At 33.6% G+C, this 27,651-nt stretch overlaps 1 protein-coding gene across 2 annotated transcripts; it reads left to right on the plus strand.

The window, feature by feature from the left end:
- Nucleotides 1-22,863: 22,863 nt before the first annotated feature.
- Nucleotides 22,864-26,554, plus strand: LOC145055724 (arginine-glutamic acid dipeptide repeat protein). Of its 2 annotated transcripts, XM_079004109.1 has the most exons (4): nt 22,864-23,047; nt 24,282-24,344; nt 24,470-25,081; nt 25,161-26,554. In XM_079004109.1, exons 3-4 carry the CDS (start codon nt 24,470-24,472, stop codon nt 26,394-26,396), a joined length of 1,848 nt encoding a protein of 615 aa, XP_078860235.1. In that variant the 5' UTR covers nt 22,864-23,047; nt 24,282-24,344; the 3' UTR covers nt 26,397-26,554. The 2 variants fall into 2 exon arrangements, with proteins under 2 accessions (XP_078860235.1, XP_078860234.1); XM_079004108.1 differs by lacking the exon at nt 24,282-24,344 and having other exon boundaries at nt 22,865-23,047.
- The last annotated feature ends 1,097 nt before the right edge of the window (nt 26,555-27,651 follow it).

Below are 27,651 nucleotides of genomic sequence, written 5' to 3' on the forward strand. Positions count from 1 at the left end.
AGATGTTTAAATACGAGTGAGACCCTAAAATTATGGGCTTGGGCCCGAACAACCATTGTGACGTCGTGAACACTCTATGGCCACGTCGTGACAATCTTGCAGATACGCATTCACTCATTGGCTTGTCACTTCGTGACCACCCTATGGTCACGTCGTGACACCTGATTTTTCCTAAAAATCAATCATTTAACTCCTTTATGCTCTACATTGATCCAATCTGGAAAACGAGTGTTACAATTCTCCCCCACTTAAATTAGATTTTTTCCTTACCAAACGTTCTGAACAACCCCCTCCCGAATCCCTACAAGGGATCTTCCAAGACCAATTTACTTCCTGCTCGAGCCATCGCCACACCAGATACCCAAAACTGCGACTAAAACCCCAAATATTTCCAAAACCACGAGCGTACGCCAAACCTAAGCAGAGACTCCCCCAAGGTCAACACCACACTCGCTACAGTACTGAACAGTGCTTTATGTGGAAACTTTCCAAAAGTCGATTAAGTCTTAAGCGAGAAATACTTGACCAGACAGAGAATGAAGATCAACACATCACAACTATCCGAATCAAGAAGACTCCCTCGCTCTTAACTTAAAATCTACGAACATGTCTGTCTTCCAGGCAGACAAGGCCTCCCTCATATGTCCACCATGCTGACCAAGACTCAAAGGCCTGATCCTAAACAAAACCTTCCTGACCTTACACCGTTCCACTAACAGCAGTAGACAAGAATCCACTACTAACTACAAAAACTGCCAACCTCGCTTATTGCCATCATACAAAAAATGAACAAGCGAGAGCTAAACTAGTCCACACATCCCCCTTGGTTCAAAAACTCTGCATCAAGTCGTGGAGATAATCAAACGGAACAACAACGGATCAACTCCTCTCGACCCAAAATGAGATATCATGATTGCGGTCCTTAATCGCAAACCCAACTTATTGATAAGTCATAGCTAATCAATTGCTCCTACGAGCGCAACCATGGGAAATATCAAGACTTGTGCGGCACTCAAGCTCCCAGAATAGCACAGGTGCACAATGATTTGCCAAAACTCCCAAGGGTCTTATAACCACCCACACCACCAACCTCCTGGTATTCCCAACCAGCATACAACTACCCCTATGTCAACCTAAACAACTATGGGTTATCAACAATCGTGAGACTATCAACAGTCTTGGATTTAATAACTCAGAAAATACTCATAACTGTCATCAACTAATAAGACTCGGCTAGTCTAGCATGCACATAGTAATGCACACCGCTATGACATATGTAAAAATAAGGAGAGAGCTCACACGGAACCTCATCATGAAACGAACACGAGTCCATTAGAAAGAATCATAGTAGTGAGTTATTTTATTTAAAATTGTTGTGACAACTCTACTTATTTTACATGTAACAAAGAGGGGTTTGTTTCTACTATAGAATCGTTTAAGTTTTATTAGAGAATGTTCATATCGGTAATATTGCATTTTTTTTTGTTATAGTGAAATTAAAATCAAAACAAGTTAGAGAACCTTATTCGTTTTAATCAAAATTAAGACCTCAATAAGTCAATATCAGCACAATTAAATAATTAACGGTGGTGAAAGTTTACAAACTTACGTAATTACAAACAAATTAACCCGGCTAAGAATTAGAAACAAGAAGGCGACACAAATTAGAATATCGAAAAGATTAACAAAATTCTAAAGTTCCAGTCAATATATGTACTTAATTACATTATATATAATTATATATTATATATTATGTAGTAATATAATATTAAATTTCTTTAGAAAAATTCCGCTTGGTTTTCATCGATGAATATCGATGTATCTAATGAAAAAAGATTAGCCAGCAACGTAACGACGATTATGAGTTTCCATAACTTTTACTTATTTTATTTAGTTTCGAATAAATTATAATTTAATATAAAATATGTGATAAAAAATTTAAACAAATGGTTCAAAATCGAGACCATGACATTCGCTAATTGACATAAACAAAGGAACCTCAAGGATAAAACCAAACGGCAAGATTAATTATTTTTTGTTTTTTTATTCCATAATTTGTCTTATGAAGATGACATTATAATTTATCTTTTATTAAAAAAAAACAATTTTTTATTTTGTACAGATATAGACGTTGTTTACATATAATAAAAATAAAAAGCAACTTTTAAATGTTGTAGTTCTTAAATTTAAAATCTTATGCATGCTTGAATGGAGTTTGGACCCAATTAATTTCTATATATGCCTACAAAACTTAATCTGAATGCAACTGGAAGCATGTTGAACTTTTATCGTGTAGATACTGCTCAAACCGACTTAATCGTACAAGTAAAAATCCTAGCTCGAATCAAATGAGAAGTTTGAAGATTCATAAACCGACTTTCGTTTTTATTGAGCTCTTCTCTTTTGGGTCAAGTTGGATTTCTATTATATATTTTCAAGCTATTCAAAAAATCAAATCAAATTTTGTTTGAGATTTGCAAATCCTAGGCTTAGCGCTTAGCCATAGGTGTGTAAGTTAAGGGTGGGAGTGTTAATGATGTTCTTTGGTTTTTGGTAGGTTTATAAAAATCCTCATTAAATATGATTAATCTTCGATTAATTCTTAGGTGCTATCCTGTCGAGTAGAGGACGTCTAAAGATTAATTCTGTCTAACACAATGAGTGAATCAGGTGAAAACGATGAACTTTTAACATTTAGAAGAAAGTGTATATCAATAGAAACTATTTGATGAATGATTAGTGTTGTATTAATCATATTAACTTATGTTGTTATGATATTAACTTATGTTGTTATGATATTAGTGATATTTATGAGCTTTGTTATGATATTAACCATATTTTTTTTTAATTCAACGAATTAACAATTTATAATCCCCGATTAATCCACCGTTAAATTCTCGGCTAGCCGATTAATCTCTTAACATCAGTCCATCGATTAACTAAAGTCAAACATTTTTTACAACCTTGGTTTTTGGACAATGTCCATTAGATTTGATATGTGTGTCATAAATAAGACATGAAAAGGTCTTTAGATCCACGCCTTTTTTCTTGAGACTGGCCATTATAGGCAATTTATCTAATCTAAGTCTTTAGTATGTTTAATAGAAATTAACTTGTTCCATCTCGTTTTTCATTCCCCTACAAAATATTGAGAATCCATAAGTTGCCTAGCAATTTTAGGCGGATCAAGGTCTAGAGATGGACATAATTTGTAGGTCTGGACTTGGTCCTGGCCTGACATGCACTGAGCCGAGGTTTTGGGATCTTAATGTTATTGGTGAGACAGACGTAGTCTGTAACATCCATAAATTTCATAAAATATTTAAACTTTTTCAACATCCAAAAATCATTATTTATTACAAGACGTTTTCAAAATAGTTTCATATCAGAGTATCCCAGAAATCAAAATCATATAATGTGAGGAGGTGTACGATCACACCTTCGTCTTCCCGCGATCATCCGAAGTACCTGAAACAAAATTCAAAACTGTAAGTTCGAAACTTAGTGAGTTTCCCCAAAATACCCGCACAACAAATAACACACATATAATAACAACTTATTATGGGCCCAACCAACCATCGGGTTGGAATGCCAACATACTATGGGTCCAATCATCCTCGGGATAGTATACCCTCGGCCCACAACCATCGGGTTGGAATGCCCACATACAATGAGTCCAATATCCTCGGGATGGAATACTCTCGGCCCACAACCATCTAGTTGGAATGCCCCGGTCTATTGGCTCTTGCACAAAGCAGATAAGCCTCAACCACCAATCAATCATGTGCATATATATGAGATAATCACATAATAGTCTACAGACAGACAAACTGATCTACAGATCACTAAGCATAGCAACATCCTATCTACCAGGATACCGATCTAACTGATCATAACCACATAGAAACATCCTATCTACCAAGATTCCGATCTAACATATCACAATAACAGTAAAGCAAGATAAAAATCCAAAGGGTCGGCATTGGTGCCTTCGACCCTTGAATATAGTGAGGAAAACTCACCTCACAATGTCGAACTATACTGCATTGAAAAAGATCAAACTCCCGAAGCACGACTCCAAACTCAAACACCTACAACTACCATTGATCCAAACCCATAAATTCCAAATTACCAAAATACCCTCGGAAACTGGTCAACCCTTAGTCAAAGTCAAAATCAACGGTCAAGGTCAACAATCCATGTTGACCCAACTCGTCGAGTGCAACTTACAGACTCGTTGAGTTCCTTCAGAGCACAGAAAATCGCGAAAACCCCAGTCAACTTGTCGAGTTACCAAGTAACTCGTCGAGTCCATGCAGCATCCAGAATCTCGGGAAAAACCTTAACCAACTCGTCGAGTTATCTCACTAACTCGTCGAGTTCATGCAGAATCCAGAAAGCGGGAAACCCTCATCCAACTCGTCGATTTGACTACGCAACTCGTCGAGTTCCTTCAGTCCTTTTCTCATTCAGACGCTTTTAAGCGAAACCAAGGCTCCAAACTGTAGATCTAGCCTCCTAGGGTGTAGTTACCACGTAAAGTTGCTAACTTTACGTGCATGTAAGGCTTCAAGGAGCTAAAACACTCAAAACTAGCCTTAGGAAGAGGTTTAGGGCATGGAGAAGGGCCAAAGCTTCATAAAGCTTGAGGCTTTATGTCCACGAGGGCCTAGAGGAGTCCCGATCTGAAGTTACAACTTCAAATCGTGCTCAAAACAAGAAATGCTTCAAGAATAAGCTAGAAATGACCCTAAACTCTTGAATGAAGAGATCTAACAAGAAAATGATCAAGGTAATGACTTTTTACCTTCAAATGAATGCCAAAACGATGTAGATGTTGGATTCATAAGCCCCTTGCCTTTCCAAGTTAAGGTCCTTTAAATAGGGTCCTTTAAATAGGGTGCAATCCCTAAAAATTAGGGTTTTCATGCACTGCCTCTACTCGTCGAGTTGGGGTCCTCAAACTCGTCGAGTAGGTTCCAAAAACCACGTGGCCTGATCAGTCTCTACAGGACGAGTTGGGGCAGCCAACTCTTCAAGTAGGTCTATAATTATGAATATATAAAAGCTTTAAAATTTATACCTGGGAGTCGGGATGTTACATAGTTATTTATGTCGATTTCAATTTTCCTTTGAATGTGGTATTTTATATTTACACCACTGCATATCATGTACATTGTCTTATGGAATGATGTTACAATTTATTCTTCTATAAAAGAAGTTTTGTTTCTATAGACTATATGGCGGGGGTAACAAGGCATCACGTTTTTGTGACATGGCACCATGTTAACGTCATTGTAACACATGAACACCTCCCCCCTTGGGCGTTTTTAGCCGTTATGTTATTATCCGTGGCTGTAATAACAAGAGGCAACGACTACAATTTGAACGTTGGAGGATGATTTCGATGGAATGGATCGTTGTTTTCAAACTGTTACTTTTCAAAATAATAATAAAAAATTACCTTTTAGTTTTACCTATAAATACACACATATATCTCATTTTTTTACCTACACAACTCTTCTATTTCTCTACACGAAACACAAACATAAAAATCAACCACTTTCTCATTCAACCAATATGGTAGACACAGGAGGAGGAGTACGCATTAACGGTGGCGTGGTTCGGGACATCAAAACATCCAACCACGGAAAAAGAAGAAGAACCTTTAATTTTTGTTATAATGTCATTTTTAGTATTTAAATGTTATTAACTTATATGTTTTTTATAAATATTATGACATAAATAGACAAAAAAAATTTAGAAAAATAGAAATTCAAAAAATCGAAAAAAAAATAACAAAGAAATAGAAAATAAAGGGTGTTATTACATGTTATTTGGTGTTGCTCATTTCCATATTTGGTGTTATAACACTAGGGATGAAAGTGGGTCCAAACTCGGATCTGATGGACCCGTACCCGGAAAACCCGAAACCAGTTAACGAGATTTTTTAGAACCGGAAACCGGACCGGTATATAAGAACCGGCTCCGGTTCAGTTCCGGGTACGGTACCGGGTAAAGTGGGTCTAGAACCGGAAAACCAGGAAACATCAAAGCGGGTAGGTTGGAACCGGATAAAGTGGGTTTAGAACTGAAAAACCCGGAAAAACCGGTTTTGGTAATTACTTACTACTTAGTGGGTTAAACTTTGAAAATTTTCATATTGATATCCCGACTTTGGGGGACTGTAACTCATTGAATATGAAACCAAAATTAACAAAATTATAGTCTAAAATCATGTACAAACTCTAAATACACTTTAGAAAAAATCGCATGTCAATCCGACTTTAACGAATGAGATATGCATGTGTTAACATTTTCACAGAATACAAAGTACAAAAACAAATAGTAGAAAATTTTCAGTTTTGATATTCTGACTTCGGAGGACTGTAAATAATTGAATATTAAACCAAGAATGACAAAATTATAGTCTAAACTCATGTAAAAAATGTAAACTACAAGTTGGAAAAAATCACATGTCAATCCGACTTCAAACGAATTAAATATGCATGTTTTAAAACTTTCACCGAATACAAAAAAATTGAAAACTAAAAACTTACAGCTTTGATATCTCGACTTTGGGGGACTGTAAGTCAATGAATATAAAACTAAAAATGGCAAATTTATAGTCTAAAATCATGTACAAACTCTAAACTACATGTTGGAAAAAACCTCATGTCAATCGGAGTTGAAACGAATGAGATATGCATCTTCTAAACGTTTCACAAAAACTGGCTCCAGCCCTAAAAGCGGTTCTGGTTCCTAACACCGGTTTCGGTTTTTAGACCCGATTTAGCTGGACCCGATGGACTCAAACCCGGATTATCCGGAACCCGAATAAAGTCAAATTTTAAACCCGGAACCGGAACCGGTTCTATATATTTCGGTTCTAACAGTTCTGGTTCCGGTCCAATTCCGATTCCAATTCCGGTCCGGTTTTACGGTTCTAAATCTCATCCCTATATAACACCATATATGACTAGGATGGTGATGTGACAACTTTTAGGTATGACAACATGTTACTCGCACCCAATATCCTTATTTATTAATCTAAAATCTAAATAGGTTTACACGACATTATTATTATTATTATTATTATTATTATTATTATTATTATTATTATTATTATTATTAATATTTAAAAGGCTTATACCCAAATCTTGGTTTTTATTGTGACGTACTAAATGATAAAGAAGATTCTTTAAGGGTTTGTTATGATGTTATGCTTATTTATTCAATAAATTTTATAGCAACAAGAATTATAATAAGGGATATTGACTTAAAAATGTAATATTCTTTTCGATTTATAAACTTACTTGAGTATCCTCTCTTAACAATTTGAGACTCATTCCCACACCCACATTTATTGCTAATTTCTATTTTCAAATACTCAACTTTGAGTATCGATATCTCATTCACATATACTCCATTTTGGACATACAATATATCATTTCGAAGTTCTCACGGAGAAGAACACAAACCCACATAGAATTAATTATATATACACATATGTATATATTTATATATGTCCAAAGTTAATAAAAATATACATATTTATACTAAAATTTCCAACAAACTTATAATAAGAATATCAAAGCTTTTTTATATGCCACCTGAACAAGATAAAAAACTTAACATGCCTCAAAACTTTTTAGGGAAAATAACGCAACAGCCCTACTATGTATTTTGATTTTACTCGTTCAGTCCCTTAAGTTATTTTCGTGCCCTTTAAGGGAACAAAGATGGTTTTGTCGGAATGAATAGGTCCCTTTTGCCAAAACGAAGGGGTAACCCGGTTACCCCTTATGTCAGCTCACTTAATTTGTCTAATTAGTTGTTTGTTTATTATAAAGAAAATGACACGACTCTCTCTCTCACACACCCCTGTGTCGTATGCTCTGTTCTTTTCTTCTTTTGTGTTGCTCTAAGTTGGTCGTAGAAGAAAGAAAAAGAACTTACACCCTTATCTTTAAAACTCGATCTCTGCTTATCTCCCCTTTCACCTCATTCGATCGATTAGAATGTCAAGAACAAAGATCTTGGGTCTTGTTGTGCGTATGTGTTGGTCTTCGATGGTGACAGGAAGATGAAGGTGAACGGTAATGGTGATGATGGTGGTGCCATTGATGGGTTTTTCCCGTACCCTCTCTCCTGGGTTTTCGTTTATAAGATTATGCGTTTTGTTTGGGACTCGATTAGTTCATATTGATACAAAATCATGAAGTCAGTAGAAGACAAAGAGCTCACACCCGTGAACAACGTAATCTATTTAATCTTTCATCATCCTTTTACTTTTTTTTTTTCATCAATTTTGCAGATGAAGAAAAATGGGACCTTTGGATGTTGCTTCAGTGTTTGCATGTTTCACCAGTTTTGTTGATGTTAGTTGACCTGTTATTGAATTTTCAACATTAATCAACTTCCTTTTGGTTCAATTCGAAACTTACAAACTGATCTGGGTGACACCCACAAGGTGTTCGATGTTTTGCTTGTGTGAGATTTGAGGGGTTGCAACATCGTTGCCTCCTTTTAGTTCCATAGGTTTTACTCAGTGCTTTGTATTCTTCAGATGCATTTACAGATGATGCATCTACCAATTGATTTCAAATACGGGCATAGAAGGAGGAGGGATTACCGACTGTTTGTCGATGAAGAGTAAGGTGGTTGTGGTGGTGGCGCCGAGAAGAAGAGGATGACGGGAGGGGTGAGTTGGGTTTTATCTGGCATAAAGAAACACACACACACACACACACAGAGAGAGAGGGATGGCCCCAATTTTTGTCTATATGACTTCTAAACCGGCTAAAACAAGTAAAGGAGACTAAAAGAACAGGTTGCCCACAACTTGGTTCCCTCATAAAGCCACGAAAAAACTTAAGTGACTAAAAAGGTCAACCTTAGAAACTTCATAGGGCGTATGTGTCATTTTCCCAAACTTTTTAATAAGTTTTTCCATGAATTAAATAATAAATACTACATATGGGATCCATCAAGATGATTACACAAGATTTTTGTTTAGTTTTATTAGTTAACTAGGTTATAACCCGTAGAAACTACGGTTGCAAAAATAATTAAATTTTGATGGTAAAAAATCATAACTATTAATCAATTATTTTAAATAAATTATTAATTAAAAGATTTATGTTTTTTTTTATATATGTAAAATTATAATTGTTGATTACAAAACTTCTATGTTAATTAAAAATAAACATTCAACGAATCGATAATTTACATTAATATAAATGTAGTCATGCCATTTAGACAAACGCAAATATAATCATTTACTAAACTAAAAATATAAAAAAGGTCTTGTAAAAATTAAAATTAATCAAAATACAATTTTTATACTACAAAAAATGTAAGCGATAGCAAAAGAAAATTACATCAGGTATTTAAGGTGGATGTTCTGAAACTTAAAGTTTTGTTCAGAGTTTGTAAAAAATGCTTTCTCCGATTGCAATTGTAATATGGTAACCTTTTTATTTGCTTGTAGAACTTAATTCTTTCCCCTACTGCATATACCTAACCATCTATGCATCCAAACAAATATATCAAATCATGCAACACCTTCGTTGATTTAGAGGCAAAAAGTGGAAAGTTTTCAATAATCAAAATCTAAAATATAAAAAATGGCAACACTGAAAGGAGAAATCACACAGATGAACCTTATACTTTCTGATTTTCATGTTATTAGTCCAAAATTAAAACATTTTGAATATTGATCCTTATTTCAAGGTTCAATATCTTTAGTCTATGTGTTGTTAACTCTAACAACCATTTTAGTTAACTCTTAAATGACTATTTTGCTCTTAAAAACTCAAACTAGAAGGAAGAACTTAGCAACACACCAGAAAAGAAAAATACAAAAATGGTCTTTAGTATTTCAGAATTTTATGAATAAAAATGATGCATTTATTGACTTTAGAAAAAGAAAACAAAGGCGGAAGAAAGTTACCAATTAGTCTTTCATTTAGCATTAAAATGAAAGCACTGACCTGTATGGATGGATAGTGAGATAAATATCCTTAACTTGTATGGTTTTCGTTAAGAAACAATCTCATGTTCAAGTGTTCAACACCTTTCAGATATATGCAAAAAAAAATATCACGGTGTAAGCCCTATTTCATGCATTATTTCAAAAACACAAATGGTCCATATAAGCCTAGAAAATAATATATCAATACATGTGGTTATGAATGTGTAAAATATATTTTAAACTAAAACTTGCATTCACATATACATCCATTCACTCCAACCCGAAATCTTCATCCTTAACTTCCACTGAATCTCTCATTTCCAACAATATCTTAATGAAAAAAAATGATCGTTGACAATAATTCGTGATATGGACTTTTTCCCTCTATTTTGTGGATTCATTGAATGCGAAGTTCACACTTCAAAGATGACAAAAACCAAATAATGTGAGTTATTTCCCAGTATTTTAACCCAAGCATTTAATCGACCGGTTGGTATGCATTATGATATCCCAACAACTATTGGTGCAAAAAAACCCACAAACAAAATAAAATAGAGAAACTGTTTAATACCTTATATTTTCCCTATGCTTTTGGTTATATCTGCTGAATGGATTTGGCGTGAAGAGTGGTAACCGTCTTCTCTTTGAGTTCCTTACTCCCATCAAAAAATACCCCATACACAAAATGATCAAGCACAAAAATTGATTAAATTTCAGAAAACACATATTAGTTTACTGGCCTGGGATGAATCGAACAAAAACAAGAAAGAGAATAAAAATTGAAAACATCGAGGCCTATTGGCTATTGAGAAATTGAAGGAAAAGAAGAATGAAATTAACGTACACATATGGATTTACCTTCGACTATCATTGAACATGCATTTAACAGGTCCAAAGGAATTAAATTGAGGATACGTCTTTACAATTTGAGGATGCGATCCTGTTTTTGCCTAAACCAAAAAATTAAAAAGTTACATGAGAAGAGTGGTGAAGAAGGAGAAGGGCTATGCACAAGCAGTTATCATAAGAATATTTAACTTGTGAGAGATTGGAGGAGATCACATAATTTAGGTAACAGATTTTGGAAGAATGCAAGATGATAGACCGAAAATTAGGGGAATGTGTGAATCGCAGCACAAATTTCTGATTGGGATAATATCATCTTTTCTATATTTGGATTCCTGATTTAGATGGATTACATGCTTAAAATGAAGGAAATAAAAGTAGAGCTGGAGAGAAGGTGAATTGACACTCCCTTATTTCTTTCCGATTTTTCTACAGTGTTAGTTGAATTGACCAAATGGGTAGTTTTGGAAATTCACTTAGACATTTGAGTAGGAAAAATAGCTTGGGGAAGGCTGAGAGATTGCCACGTGACATTTTTGTACTGTTTTATTAGTATAGGAGATTATGGGTTCGTTGAAAATATTGAATTTTTTTTTCTAAGAGTTTGTTAATTAACAAATCATTATCAAAAATATATATTGGTAAAAACTCTCATTATAGGAAATAAGTTTTTTTCTATGTTGAAAAAAACCTTATATTATGAATGCAATAAACTCAATAAATAAAATGATGTAGAAGCCAATATGATAATTACGCAAGTAGATGAATAATAAAAACTGAATATGTTATGATTATGGTGGGTCTCTATAAAATAAAAAACCTAAATCAAACCAAACATCTAAACTGATTTTTTTTTTTTTTTTTTTTGGTTTTATTGTCATTTAACACAACGGGCTTATGGCTCGACGGCCCAACCCATCCAGTTAGTACCTAGGACTAGGGGGCCTACGTAATTAGATAGCTTGGCCCAACCATTATATCAATGGGTATATGATTTTGACCACTAAAGATCCTCTTTAACGAAAATGAAATTTATTTACTTGGGGTTAATATTATATTGAAAATTTTTTGTATTTAATCTTACTCCATATATATATATATATATATATATATATATATATATATATATATATATATATATATATATATATATTGAATTTTTTATATTTAAAACCCAAGTTTTAATTTTTTTTTTCAAAAAAACCACAAACTTTTCTTTTTGTAAAAACACACATTTAACTAGTTTTTCGGAAAAAAAAACTACTAAAGTGTTCAAATAGAAAAATACAAACCTTTTTTCTTTTCTGAAAAGAAGATGTTTGATCCAAAAAAAAACTTTATATATATATATATATATATATATATATATATATATATATATATATATATATATATATATATATATATATATATATAAAATATGATATTAACTATTGTTTGGTCTCGTGTAGATATGCTTAAAAACCGGGTTTAGACATATTAGATTCTCCCCTTAACCTGCTATTTAGAACCTCTGGAATTCTCCTTATTTCGAGTATGGGTCCTCTGCTTTCAGTAGTACGGGCCCATAGTACCTGTCACATCTACCCATACTTTCCACACGGATCGTCCCATATTTCCTAAGTAGCTGCTCAACCTTCTCGATCACAAATCCTGTTACACATGTTCGCTCTCCAGCGAATACTCTCCTCTATCAGCGTACTTATCTGACTAGAATCACTCCCTAGGCTCTTCATAGGTGCTCACACTTCTCTGCTTTCATCTGCTGAAGATGTAACACCCGTGTTTCTGGGATTGCCATTTTTAGCAATGTAATAGTCTAGGTTAACCTTTGTAACCCCAATTTGAAATAATAAAAATGTATTATTTGTGAATTATGTGACTTATGTGATTTATGTGTTTATTTTCTTAATTATTATAATTTAATGAATTAAGAATAAAATAAGCGTCAAAATTAAAGTGTGAGATAAGCCCGATATCTTTGCATAAAGTTGTAGTGGTTGAAACAAGGATTCTGGAGATATAAGGAATGCCAAAATCCGAGTTATAACGAAGAAGTTATGACCTGTCGAAGTTTCGCGACAGAACCGGCACGACGTCGAGTGACGTAAGAATATGAACTTAAGATAGAGCGATATTTAGCCTTAGCGATCTAAACGAAAGTCGTAGATTTCGTTAAACCGAGAACGTGCATAAAAGGAACGCCCAAATCTGACTTCGTATGAGGAATTCATGATTTTTCTAAGTTTCGACGTGGCAGTATGCAGCCCGAATACTCGATTTGAGATCGAGCGGTTTTTAGCCGAATCAATCTAAATGAGAATCGAAGATCTCGTTGTTAGTAGCGAAACGATGAAAAGTTAGGCGAGAACGGATGTCAGACGAAGAAGTTATGAATTTATAACGAAGTTTTTCTGTACCGACCTTCTAAAAATAAATAATAAAAATAAAAGTCAAAATTAGCCGACAGAGTCTAAATGAAAGTTGTAGAGTATGGTCTGACCTTTGCGTGGATATAAAGAACGTCGAAAACGGAGCTCGTATGCGAAAGTTACGCAATTTAGAAGTTCGACGAGTCAATTACGCCCCGCGTACTCAGTCGGATGCAACTTGTCTGACCAATACTCGAGTGCCACAGGTCGACGCATGCAGTGACGTCAAAGTACGCCCCGCGTAACCGAGTACGCCCTGCGTAATTTGAGATTACGCCCCGCGTAATCCCAGACCCTCAGCCTATAAATAGAACTCGAAATCAGCCATTTTCTCTTGTTCAAACTCTTCCCTCTCTCTAAGTTTTGCCTCGATTTGCGTGCCAATCATATCCCGAAGCCCCGGTATCATTCCCGAGCCCCGAAGCAAGATCCGAAGCCCCGAGGATCCCGAAGAGCGTTATTCCCGAGCCGAAGCTCTGCCCGCGAGGAGTTCGATTTTGGTGAAGATCTTCCAGATCTATCGAAGTATACTACTTCTATAAGCCGTAGTGCTGTCGGATCATCTTCTGATCAGGTGAGTGTATAGTCCCTTTTCAATACGCAATATTATGAAGTATTTAATATAAAATATGTGCTACGTGTATATATTTTGTGGTTATATGTGTGAATGTATATTCACTCTCTTCTATCTCATAGATCTGATATATTCTCTATGAAATACGTGTTATGTGTGTATGCCTCATCTGTTATGTGGAATATATATTGATTAAAGCATGCTATACAGGTTTTTTAAACAATGTATAAAAATGTATATTTTTATCTACTAATATGTTGGGTAGAACATGGGTAGATAATTGGTGTGAAATAAACAAATGAGAGGCCTCAGTGTTATTGGTGTTATTCTAGTCATTCAGCAGAGTATGGATGACGACCACAGGCTATTCTAAACTGTCCTGTGGAACACTAGCAGGCTCATTACCTGTAGGTGTTGTGAACGACGTGTTCACCGGTGTACTCTATCCCCCACATGGTTGCCTTTAGGATACTTATTGTTGAGGAAGCCCCTCTGCAGTAATGTCCGTCCCGATGAAAATCCTGAAATAAGTTCCTTATAATAGACGTTATTTTTAGGAACGTAAGGTGAGGATAACGGGAATGGGTAATCGGGTTTATTGTTGATTGTTGTAATTAAATATAATTATTGTGGGTTTGAAAACCCTATATGCTCACCAGGTTCCCAAGCCTGACCCACTCAGTTGATTTGTATTACAGGAAGTGGCGCAAGAGCTTAAGATGGGCGAATCATCAAGTTGTTTTGTTTACAAGTCTGTATATATATATATTTGTTGAACGACTTGTGATGTTATCGTTTATGCTTTATGATCTATATCGGAACATGACATCCCGACTTTTGATTATGAAATGAAATCATATTTCTATATGAAATGTTTTGATAAATATCTATTTTATCATGTTTTGTTTTTGGGAACAAATTCCGCATCTCTTTTAAAATCAAACGGATTTACTCTGAAAATGTTTAAAAAGCATAAATGAAATCGGTCTTTTCTGGCCGAGATTTTAGGGATGTCACAGAAGAACTCCTCATGATGCCAGCCATCTACCTCCTGAATATCATCATATTCACTTAGTAGTTGTCTCCCATCATCAAGAGTTCCACAAATCACAAAGCAAGCATCATTTGGGCATCGAATCACCTCCATCAACACGTAAAACCACTCGAGCATACAACTCCACTCGCTCTATCCACAACTCTAAAAGGCATTACCAAACTCAGGCAACCTTAGCCCTCGTGGGTATCTCACTACTCTCTCTCAGTAGGTTCCTCAAATACACATCTAGGTATCTCTCCTAGATTACTCCTCTACTCAAAGCTCTCTCTAAAAGATTCTTGCTAAGTACTCTTACTTAACACATACACAAAGCAAATAGCAGATAATATCAAACAATAACATTTCCTAGGCTGAGGCATCGCAAATCAGGCAACTCTAGCTCTAAGATATGAAATACCTAGCCTGTTCTCTAGCATGCATCACTAATATCTCATGAATATCTCTTAACACAAATAAGTAAGGGTATTTTGGTAAATCATCGCTCGGGCTCTGGCTGATTGTACACACTGCTCCAACTCGTTTTCTCTTAAAACTCTTGCTCGTTTTTAGAAAAATCATTTCTTTTGAAAATTTTTCTCAAATCCTCAGTATGAGTCTAGACTCACCCGAAGGTATATCCGAATCCCTCAAACCAAGGCTCTGATACCAACTTGTAACACCGTAAATTTTCAAACAAAATTTTCATTTTAAAATCACATAATTCTCATTAACACATTTCACAAAAATTCCAAAGTGTCAAATTATTAAAGACACATATCCATTATAAAAATCTAGGATCCTCAAACATAACTCCATCTCGTGTGTACAATCAAGTCAATGCCTTCTCGCGATTCTGAGAAGCACCTGACACACATATCACATAACACGATAAACACAAGGCTTAGTGAGTTCCCTAAAATACCACATATCTCTTTAGCCTCTCATGGCTATACTCAAATAAGACCCTCCGATCAATGTGTCTCAGTGGAACCCTCGAGTCCCACAACTCAGGTGGACCCTCCGGTCCTAACTCAGTAAACTCATAATAATATACAACATAAATCACAAAGACAATATGCAGGATATCACAATACTCAATATAAACACATAAGACCCTCCGATCACACAAAGATTACAACTCTAGGTAAGTATAGTGAGAAGACTCACCTCGGATGATGAACAACTCCTATAGATGCTGTTGCTGAACACTGGCCTCTAACATTGAACCAAAACCCACAATTACCCAATCAAGATCTAAGACCAAACCTCACTCATTTGGTCTAAAAATAGCTCACTATATGGCCCACAATTAAATCAAGCCCATTGGGCCCGCCAAGGCCCAATACTAAATGGGCTCTCCCAAGGCCCAACTCTTAAACTTAAGTCCAAATGGAAAGTCCAACACAAAGGTCCAAAAAATACACAATATTTCTCTGATCTACAACAAGCCCAAAATCCAGGCCTAACATGTATGGCCAATGTGAGTTTTAGCCCACAAATCCCACAACAAGGTACGCGGGGCGTACCTGCCTTGGTACACTCAGCGTACGCATGAATCCAGATTGGGCGTACGTCTAAACTTTCTTTTTCCCATTCTTTTGGTCTTAACCGGTTAAGACCATAGCTATACTCTCAGATCTAGACTCCCTAAAAGGCTCATACTCCATAAAGTTCATGACTTTAAGCCTTTTCATGGCTGATAAAGTCCCAAACCCAAATACACTCACTCTTTACTCCCAAAAATGTTCATATCTCATGCATGAGGGTGGTTTTAACGTCCACGTCCTCATTCTTATGAATCCTCTCCATTAGAAACACTTAAAAGGATAAATATTAGGATTTGGAGTTCAATAACTCATAAAGATTCAAGCTTTGGGACAAAAAAACCCTAAAATAGACCATAATATGCTTAAATAAAAAAGAATGAGAAAGCTGTGAGCTTTATACCTTCAAATGATGTTCCAACCACAGAAAAGCTCAGATCCCAAGCCTGGACTCCAACTCTATTCTCTTCCATTCTCATTCTTCACTCCAAGGGAACCACAAAAACACTTAGAAGCTCATAAATGGACACTCAATCTAGAGGAACGAATATTAGGGTTTTGAGAGGGTTGAAGGCTGGAAATGGTGGTAAAAAATGAGGCTAACATGTTCTTTAAATAGGGACACACCCCTCATTTAGGGTTTTCACCCTGTGCCTAGTACGCCCAACGTACCCTCTTGTACAACCAACGTACTAGGTGGCTCCACTTCAAAATCACACACATGAGAACGCTAAGCATACACACACGTACGCCCTGCGTACTCAGCTGCCATCTTTCTCGAACAAGGGAGTAAACTCACTAAATCTTCAAATTATCATAGCTTCCTTGATATAAGTCTGTTTCCAATGAACCTCATATCCCTGGAAAGGTGGCAAGAAACCCTACGCTTCTAGTAACTCGTCGCAGCCCTGAGGCTTCCTCATGCCTAGGTTGCAGCCCACGAACCCTAAATCACGGACGAACCGAAACAGGATGTTACAAGATTTGTTGATTCCTACCTCCATACGATCTTTGGAATATATGTTTCCGAAATGAAAATAATCATCGAAAAAAAAAACTTATAGTCGAAATGAAACCAATCACAATTAGAAAAACACTGCCCGTTGTATTATGCGGGTTACAAGTATATGTTGCTGCAAAACTGACCGATAACAATATGTATTTGCCTTTCATTTCTTCAAATATAACGTGTTTTTAAATGGTCCTTGTATAATTAAATATACGTTGTTTTGAGTTTATATTTTTTAGTTACTATGATCCAATGATTTAAAGTTCACAAAGATGTTATTGAAATTTTACCACATAAATGGTCCCACTGGTTTCCCAGATTCTTAGTTTTCCACCCGAAAAGAAACTAATTGCCGAAGCAAAGTATTCGCCGTCCGCCGAATTGAAATAAATCATTGTCTGCCGAAAATATACTTATGTAAATTCAATCCATATCACCTGGTTTCATTGTGGTTTGGTAGACATTAAAGAAATCGTTGAACTGACACTAATATTTGGTCCCTATGGTCCAAAAATATGTTGAATTGAAACTAAAGTTTGGTGATACTTGCCAATAAATTAAAATAATTATTGTCCACCGAAAAGAAACTAATTGCCGAATCATACATGTTTCGGAATAGAAATAATTGTCACAATAAATTTATTCTCACTCGTCGCTTAGCACGGGTAAACAGCTAGTATATATATATATATATATATATATATATATATATATATATATATATATATATATACACACATATAGAGGTAGGTTCAAATGTTTTTCACATCTATTGTGTGCTAAAATGCACCAATATGAATTTAGTATTAATTATATGTATATTAAATGCTATCCATACTTATAACTCATTTTTTTGGAAACTAATTAAATTCGTCATTAATGTCAACAATAATCTTCTTTCAGAATAAATTCATATCTAGAAGAATGAGAGTGTATTGCAGCAGAATGAGAGTGTATTCTAGTAGAATACACTCTCGTTCTTCATATTCCATGCAACTTTATTGTATTATAAGTGATTGAGTCTTGAAACAAAGTATGAACTCATATATAAAAACGTAGATGCAAATTCATTCTGAAAGAATGTTATTGCTGACATTAACTACAGACTTAATTAGTTTCATAAAAAGAAAATTATAATTATGGATATCATTTAATATACATATAATTATGGAAATCATTTAATATCTATAATTATTTAATTAAATAATTATTTAATTTACTAAATTTTTATTGGTGCATTCTAGCACACAATAAATATAAAAAACAAAATAACCTAGCCCCATATATATATATATATATATATATATATATATATATGTTCAAATGTTTCTCATATGTATTGTGTGCTAGAATGCACCAATAAGAATTTAGTAAAAATTATATATATATATATATATATATATATATATATATATATATATATATATATATTAAATGATATCCATACTTATAATTAATTTTTATGAAAACTAATTAAATTCGTTATTAATGTCAACAATAATATTTTTTCAAAATGAATTTGTATCTAGAAGAATAAGATTGTATTTTAGCAGAATGAATAGAATACACTCTCGTTTTTTATATTTCATTCAACTTTATTGTATTTTAAGTGAGTGAGTCCTTAAACAAAAAACAAACTCATAAATAAAAAGCTAGGTACCAATTCATTCTAAAAGAATGTTATTGCTGACATTAATGACGAATTTAATTAATTTATATAAAAAAATAATTAATATACATATAATTACGGAAATCATTTAATATATATCTTTATTTAATTAAATAATTATTTAATTTACTAAAATCCTATTGGTGCATTCTAGCACACAATAAATGTAAGAAACAAATTAACATGTATATATATATATATATATATATATATATATATATATATATATATATATATATATATAAACAGGATCGGATGATGACTCATTTTAAAGTGAACACTCGTGAGAACACCTTAAAAAAATTTAAAAAAAATACAAATCATAAAATCGAGCTAAAATCTATGCTCGGAAGAAAAAAACTTTGGATCATTAAAATTGAATCATGGGTCATAATGATGCAAAATAAAAAATTAAAATTGAATCATGGATCAATTTTAATGATGCAATTTTTTTTCCATTTTTTTTCTCCTGGACATAGATCTATACTCGATTTTATGATTTGAATTTTTTAAAGATTTTTTTTTAATTTTTAAAGATGTCCTCACGAGTCATCACTTTAAAATGAATCCTCACAGGAATTGGACTATATATATATATATATATATATATATATATATATATATATATATATATATATATATATATATATATATACTAGTTTATAACCCGTGGGAACCACGGTTACAAAATAAATTAAATTTTCATAGTAAAAAATCATAAATTATTTATTAATTACTTTAAATAAATCATTAATTATGAGATATATACCAAATTTTTTAAGTTATTATAACTTCAAATTTAACATATAATTAAAAAAGTTAAATTTGAATTTTGAAGTGTTGCCTAATATATCTCTTTGACAAGTGGAATGATATTAATGAAGACTTATATTAGAGTGACACATGTCAAATGGAGATTAAAACTATTCATTTATTATATATATATATATATATATATATATATATATATATATATATATATATATATATTATCAATAGGTTATTATTTAAGAATCAATTTGGCATATAATTATTTAAGTATGTTTTTAGGTATTCTAGAAAATTCAAAGCTTCACATAAGCGGTCCGTAGTCAAGAAGCGACATCCTAATCCAATTCTCTTTCATATAAACTAAAATTAAATTTATATGATTACCTTATTGTTATAATCTTTAACTATAATTTTGAGTAAATTACATGGATAGTCCATGTGGTTTGTGTTAATTTGTGCGTTTGGTCCATAAATTATTTTTTTAACTCGAACCGTCCCTATTGTTTTATGTTTTGCACTTTTAGTCTCTGACTGACTTGAAATGACCAATATACCCTTGTCTATTATTTTGTTGTTTTGTTTTTTTATTAATTTGTTTAATAAATGTGGATCCATCACCTTCACCCTTACCTCGACCTTCCTCCACTCTCACCAAGAGTTGTTAATCGGGTCAATCCGATCGGGTTTCGGGTTAAACGGGTCGGGTTAATCGGGTTTTTTCTTAAAAAAATTCGACCCTAAACCCGACCCTATTAAGGTTTGGGTTAGTCGGGTTTAAATAAAAATAAAATAATATTTGGTTATTTTAGCAAATAACTTATAAGTATAAGGACCTAAAATGTAACGTTTTAAAAAGTAAACTCTTTGTACATAGAATGAATTTAAAAACTAAAAAATCGTGGGTTCATAACTTGCTGTAACTTACATATACATAATTTTTGTTACATTTTGAACTCTCTGTAACTTATATATAAAAAAAATCTATAAGCTTCTGAACTCTCTGTTAACATAGCATTTATCAAATATGTCATTTTTTGTATTTTAGTAATTTGTAATTAGTTAGTTACTTAGCTTATAAATTGACATGGTAAAAACCTAAATATTAAATAGTTGTTGAAACATTCAATAATAAAATTTACGTTACAACAACAATTTAAAATATTAGCAAACATATATGCATAATAATTTTCTTATTTCAAAGAACATGTGTTCGTACTTCACATGTGGGGATACAATATGTAAATAAATTATAGTATGCCCCTTATTCGGGTTAATTGGGTTAACCCGCAACCCGACTTTTTTTTAAAAAATCAACCTTAAACCCGATCCTAAGTGCAATTCGGGTATGTCGGGTTAACCCGAATGACCCGATTTAGAATTTTGACCATATTAAACCCGACCCTAAGTACCTTATTCGGGTTCGGGTCGAGTCGAGTTAATCGGGTTCGGGTTTTTTTGACACCCCTACTCTCACCTTCTTCTCTTGAAGGACTATCGACATTCCCATGCCCCCACCTGATTCATGTTAACTACAACCTATCAATCTTCATCTTCTCATAGAAATCCAATACATTAAACCACCAATAAAATTTGGAACAAAAACAAATTCTCCAATCAATCAAAATAAAAAAAAGAAAAAATCAATATTTTAAACATGTAATGAAATCATACTAATATTCAATTCCTTTAATAAAAATATAAGGCTAAAAACAAGAGGAATCCCTGAACCAAAAGTTCCGATGAAACCTTATATCAACAAACTTTTGAATCTTATGAATCGACATTACAAATAAATAAAAAACCTAATGAACTAAAACCTAGAGAATGTGAGTCTGAGCGTTAACTGTGGAAAAGAAGGTGAAAATACGAAATTCGTCACACACTATATCATGCATGATTCAACTTTCCTTAAATTCAGTTTTTGGATTCTTGCCTTTATACAATTGCTACCTTTCCTCTGAATACAATCGTCAGACAACATCTGCATAATGTTTGAAAGGGTTTCTGCACCATCTGGCGGTGGGTTTTTGGAGAATAGGGAAGGGGTCAACGACATCGTGCAGGTTTTGATCAGAAGAGGTTGTGAACGACGATTTAAAGGCTTTGGTTGGCAGCTACGATAGTTTTAGTTTAATAGGGGATGTGGCACCAGAGATAGATGAGAAAAGGGAGGGGAACCGAGAAGGATGTTCACCTGAGGAGGATGTTCGTCTGGTGACGACATAGGGAAGATGTTTGGCTCTTAACTGAGAGAACGTCGGGTGAGTTAGTGGAGAGGAAAGCAAATGGAGAAAGTTAAAAGGGGAATGAATATGAGGAGGTGAGCCTACATATTTATTTATCATTTCTTTTTAACAAACATGACATAAGTGATAATTAAAAGATAAAATAATAGTAAGAAGGGCAAAGTAGTCTTTTAAGAATAATAGAGACCAACGCACAATAAAATCAAATTATAGTTACTAAAAAATAAGTTAAAGACCAAACGTATAAATTACACTAAACCACAAGGACCATTCATGTAATTTACTCTATAATATTTGATGTTTAATGTTTGAGAAACTTGTACTTTTACATATTAGGGATACAAATAATTAGTTCTAAGGAATAAATATATACCATTTAGAACAATTTTGATTATTACATAATAGAATAAGATTATTCTTATTTTGTTTATTATTTTATAATTGTATTTATTGTATACATCGTAAAAATAATTACTAGAAATTTAAATAATAAAGTCACGTACCAAATATCATTTACTGTGTCACATTATTTTATATATTTAATCATTAATTAATATATATATATATATATATATATATATATATATATATATATATATATATATATATATATATATATATATATATAAGGTACTCTAAAAAAATTATTGTTAAAAGAGTCTATCTAGGCATAAACTTTTGTAAAATGTTGCTTGCGAGTCTCACAAGTCACAAAATAGCGAAATACACCCACCATCAGTCGTAAAATCGAACCGAATGAAATCCCTTTGCTTTTAGTCGTCTCTTCCTATTTTAAAGTTAAACACCACAACACTTCTTTCTTGCTTTGGTGGGTTCTCTCTCTCTTTCTGTAAAACATTTTACCTTCTGTCTTTGCAAAGTCCTCAAGAACGCTCTCACCCTGCGATAACTACTTCACTTGGCTTATATACCCATTTTCAAAGGTGAATTCTTTCTTACCATCATATCTTGATCATCAACCATACTTTTTATGTGTTTGTTTCTTGCATTTTTCATTTTTATCGTGTTGTGTTTGTGCGTTCATAATCCATCTGTGTTTATCTAAGGATTTTTTAAACTATATATAATAAACTAGTTTGAATTTGATACAAAGCAATCAAGACCCATTTGTTTAACTTTGTGCGGGTTTCGTTACGTTCAAGTTTGTATGCAAGTGTAGCAAGCTTTTTTCCCCATTTTTTTCGTCTTTTGCTTCGTTGTTGTAGTCATAATGATCTTGATTAGTAGAGTATGTACATAAATCGGGGTTTTCAGCAGGATATAGGTTTAATCTAATAATCTCTTTCTACATCACAAATGCTTTCAATTTTGTTTGTTTCACGCCATGTTTTATGTGTTTAACGTGTTTTCTTTTTAAGTTCATCGCATTCATTGTTTTTATTGACGCGATTTCTGAGATGGTTTATTTTTTTCAGTAGCTAACATTTTGTTATGATTTTTGGGTTCCAAAACGGATCTGAGCCTGGTTTTCATGTGGGTGTTGATAATTTCAATCCATTTGTTTGTTTTATAGTTATTTACAGAAGAATGTAATATCACCATTGATGTAATAACCGAGCATTAACATTTTCTGTCAAAAATAGTACAATTTCTTAATAGAAACTTGTCATAGTTTCTGTTTTTGGTATCATAAAGATGGAATAGTTGATAATCTTAATTAATTTTAAGGAAAAAGATTGCTTCCTATTAGGTTTGTTGTTCTTGTTTGATGAACAATTCTGATGATATTTGAGTATCGTCAATTAATTTATTGATGCCCATATTCCTTGGTCATTATCACACAATCACTTATTTACAAATTTGGTCCGAGTCTGATGATAATAGTTTGCATTAATTATTACACTTCCTCTTTGTTTCAGTAAGTCCCCTAATTTATTGAAAAATCATGTCAAAAAAGATTTGCTGAAGGAAAAAGAAAACCATAAATAATCAACATATTTGAACCTTTGCCATGATCACAACACAGAAACTCACCATGATGGTGTTGGAGTTTCATGCCTTAAAAAAAGTAAGAAGAAATATAATACCTTTTAGAGGTCACATGAGCTGCCTATCAAGGGAACTTATGCAATTGAGAACTCTGAGAATAAAAATCTCTTCTTTTTGCATGTATGTATGGATACTGCATACCTTGCATTCTTTATCATTTTTATGTAGCTTGTAGCATTTACAACTGGGTGTTGATATGGCAACAAGATGAAGAAAAGAATGGTGTTTTAGGTAGTTTGTTGTTTAAATAAGGCATACCAGATTGTTCATACAGTTAATGACATTGAAGCTCACATCATGCTTTTTTTTTTTTTTTTTTTGGTATTGATTTGATTGTGTATGATATATATAATTAGATGGATAAAGATATGGAAGATGTTGATAAACGGTATGAGTGGCTCCACTCAGAACATTCTTCTTCTTCTGCTGCTGGTGAGATTTTTGGAGAGCCACAAAGGACTGCTCGGATAGGAGATGAATACCAGGCACAAATCCCATTTTTGATGACAGAAAAAGAGCAACTCACAACCTGTCAACATGCTCAAAACAAATTCAGATTCGGTCTGTCGATTCCAGTCATTTGGATTCACGTTCAACATAAGAACAAGAAAGCTGCAAAGGGTGGGGGTAAGGGTAAATCTGGAACAAACTGTCTGGTTCCTGGTTCATCAAGTGAGTCATGGAGCATGATGGAACATGATAGTTTTCTTCTTGGTTTATATATATTTGGCAAGAATCTTGGTCTTGTGAACAAATTTATGGGGAATAAAGGAATGCGAAATGTAGTATCTTACTACTATGGAAAGTTCTATAGAAGTGGTGAACACCAAAAATGGTCAAAGTTTCGGAAGAAGAGAAGCAGAAAGTCTGTACCTGGAAAAAAGATTTTCAAAGGGTGGAGGCGACATGAGCTTTTGTCCCGCTTACTTCCTAATGTCACAGATGAATGCAAAACTAGTTTGACACAGGTATTATACTTTCCTACAATCTTTAAATCTTTCATTAACCATAGTGTTTGAAGAAAGTCTCATCTATGATTGCTTCCAGGTGACTAGAATGTATGAGGAGGAAAAAATTTCATTTGACAAATATGTACTGACTGTAAGGGATGCAGTGGGCATCAATCTTCTTGTAGAAGCCATAGCCATTGGGAAAGGAAAACGAGACCTTTCTGGTAGGGCCAAGAAGTCGATGAAAAACAAGAAGCTTAACAGCAGCTCTGCAATTGCATGCTCCTCACTTGAACCACAGGAAATTGTCAACCTTTTGAAGGATGGAATCGGATTAAGCAAAGAAAGATTAAATGAAATCTTCTGGGAAGTTGTGTGGCCTCGCCTTTTAGCAAGAGGATGGCACTCTGAGCAGCATAGAAATTATGCCTTCCAAAACTCTCATAACCACAACAACCAAAACCACTCTTTGGTGTTTCTTGCACCTGGAGTCACAAAGTTTTCAAGACGAAGCCTCGAGAAAGGAAGTCAATATTTTGACTCCTTCAATGAACTCCTGAACAAAGTTGCATCAGAACCATGGATTCTTGAACAAGTACCTGACAACGACCAGGAGCACTCGGATGAGGATAAACAAAAGGATTTGATGAAATGCACGATTGTGGATACCAGTTTGGCTGGGGTTGTTAAAGTGAGTGAGGTTACAAGTTTGCATGTCCCCCAACAATCATCATCTGGAGAATCCGAACAAGAAACAACAGAAGAATCTCAAGAAGAAAATGCGAATCATGGTGTTGTTGATTCGCAAGATTGTGAGACTAGTGGTGTGGACCATCTTGAGGAAGGAAAACCTGTAAGAAAACTTAAGTTGATATGCAAAGTGCCAAAACCAAGAAAACATAACACGAGCAATAATGACAAGTTGTTGAGTTGTGAAGATGAAGCTATGGAAGAAGATCCAGGTTGTAAGAAGAAGGGTGGAGGTATAGTGATAGACTTGAACAGGCCTCGAGTGGGTCCGGATTCAGATGGTGATAACTCAGTTTTACATGAATGTGAAACAGCCACCAACCAAGCCAAGTTGAATGGTGGTCAAAGGCAGAGCAGAAGAAACCGGCCATTGTCCATGAAAGCATTAGAGGCTCTTGCTAATGGATTCCTGAACCCAAAGAAGAAGAGGAGAGGGACAGGGACAGGGACAGAGGAGACAAGGGGTAGGTGTGTTCGTGCTAAAAGTAAAACTGCTCTTGTCTCAAGTTGTGGTGCACGCTACATTGAAAACAGCAGCAGGGTGGAAGGAGTCTTCAGTGTGGTCAGTGAGTCTCCAAAATGAAATATACCAATACCTCATACCTGTAGGCTATAACTTGATGACATTCTCATCGACTTTTATATGAACCTGTTGAGCTCTTCTACCAAATCCCACCTAAGCATATACTTTGAATACCTTTACAAATGCTTGACCTGTAATGAACAAAGACTACTCTCAAATCCAACCTAACTATCTATTAAAAAATTAATTTATATATCTCTTCCACCTACACAACCAACAAAACTTATTTTTTTCACACCCATTAGCTACCAATCCAAATCAAATATTTTATTAAATGAATATGAAGTAATTATAAATAGACAAAATTACAAAAATGGTCCCTATGGTTTACCAAAAGTCACAAATTCAGACCTTACTAATTTTTTTTTGATGCAAATGGTCCTTGTGGTTTGCAAAACTTGCAAAGTTAGCCATTTTTATTAACACCGTTAGTAAAATGCTGTTAGAGATTAAATTTATAAGGGTATTTTCGTCTTTTCAAGTATAAAATGACTGAATTCATGACATTTAATAAACCACAGAGACCATTTTTTAAATTTGTTTGAAAAAGTGAATTAATTTGTTGAAGGAAGGGGGAAGACTCAAACTCACGACCTCCACCTCCGTTGTATTACAACAAAAGCCTTAACCAATTGAGCTGATTGTTCACTTGGTTATAACTTCCTAAAAATAGGTTATATAATAACGAAAATGTTAATACTTAAATAATAAACAAATTACAAAAAAAACATTTTTTTTACATAACTTTTTTAAATAAAACAAAATGTATTTTAGTATGTATTACAAAAAAATAGTTTTTTTACAAACAATTTGTATGTATTTTTATGTATTTATTTTATGTAAAATATATATATTTTTTTATTTCTTTAGAACATACGTTTTCGTAAAAAATATATATTTTTGTAAAATATTTTTTTATGTTTTTGAAATAATAATAATTAACACTACTCATGTGATGAAAAAAAATATATTAATTCTTTTGGGTCGCTAGTTCTAAAATACGTATTTCATCTTATTTAAAATATATATTTCATCTTATTTAAAATATGTATTTCATCTTTTTTAAATACATATAACTGAAAAACGGTTTTCAAAAAACCGATTGGAATCGGTTTTTTGAAAACCGTTTTTCAGTTATATGTATTTAAAAAAACATAAAAAACCTATTCGGTTATATATCTTATTTAAAATAGGTATGTCATGTTAATTGTAAGTTCTAAATCGTATGATTGAAATGGAGATTAAAAGAAATAGT

This window comes from Lactuca serriola, chromosome 5 (assembly GCF_051521515.1).
Source record: "Lactuca serriola cultivar US96UC23 chromosome 5, Lser_US96UC23_V15, whole genome shotgun sequence".
Taxonomy (NCBI): Eukaryota; Viridiplantae; Streptophyta; class Magnoliopsida; order Asterales; family Asteraceae; genus Lactuca; species Lactuca serriola.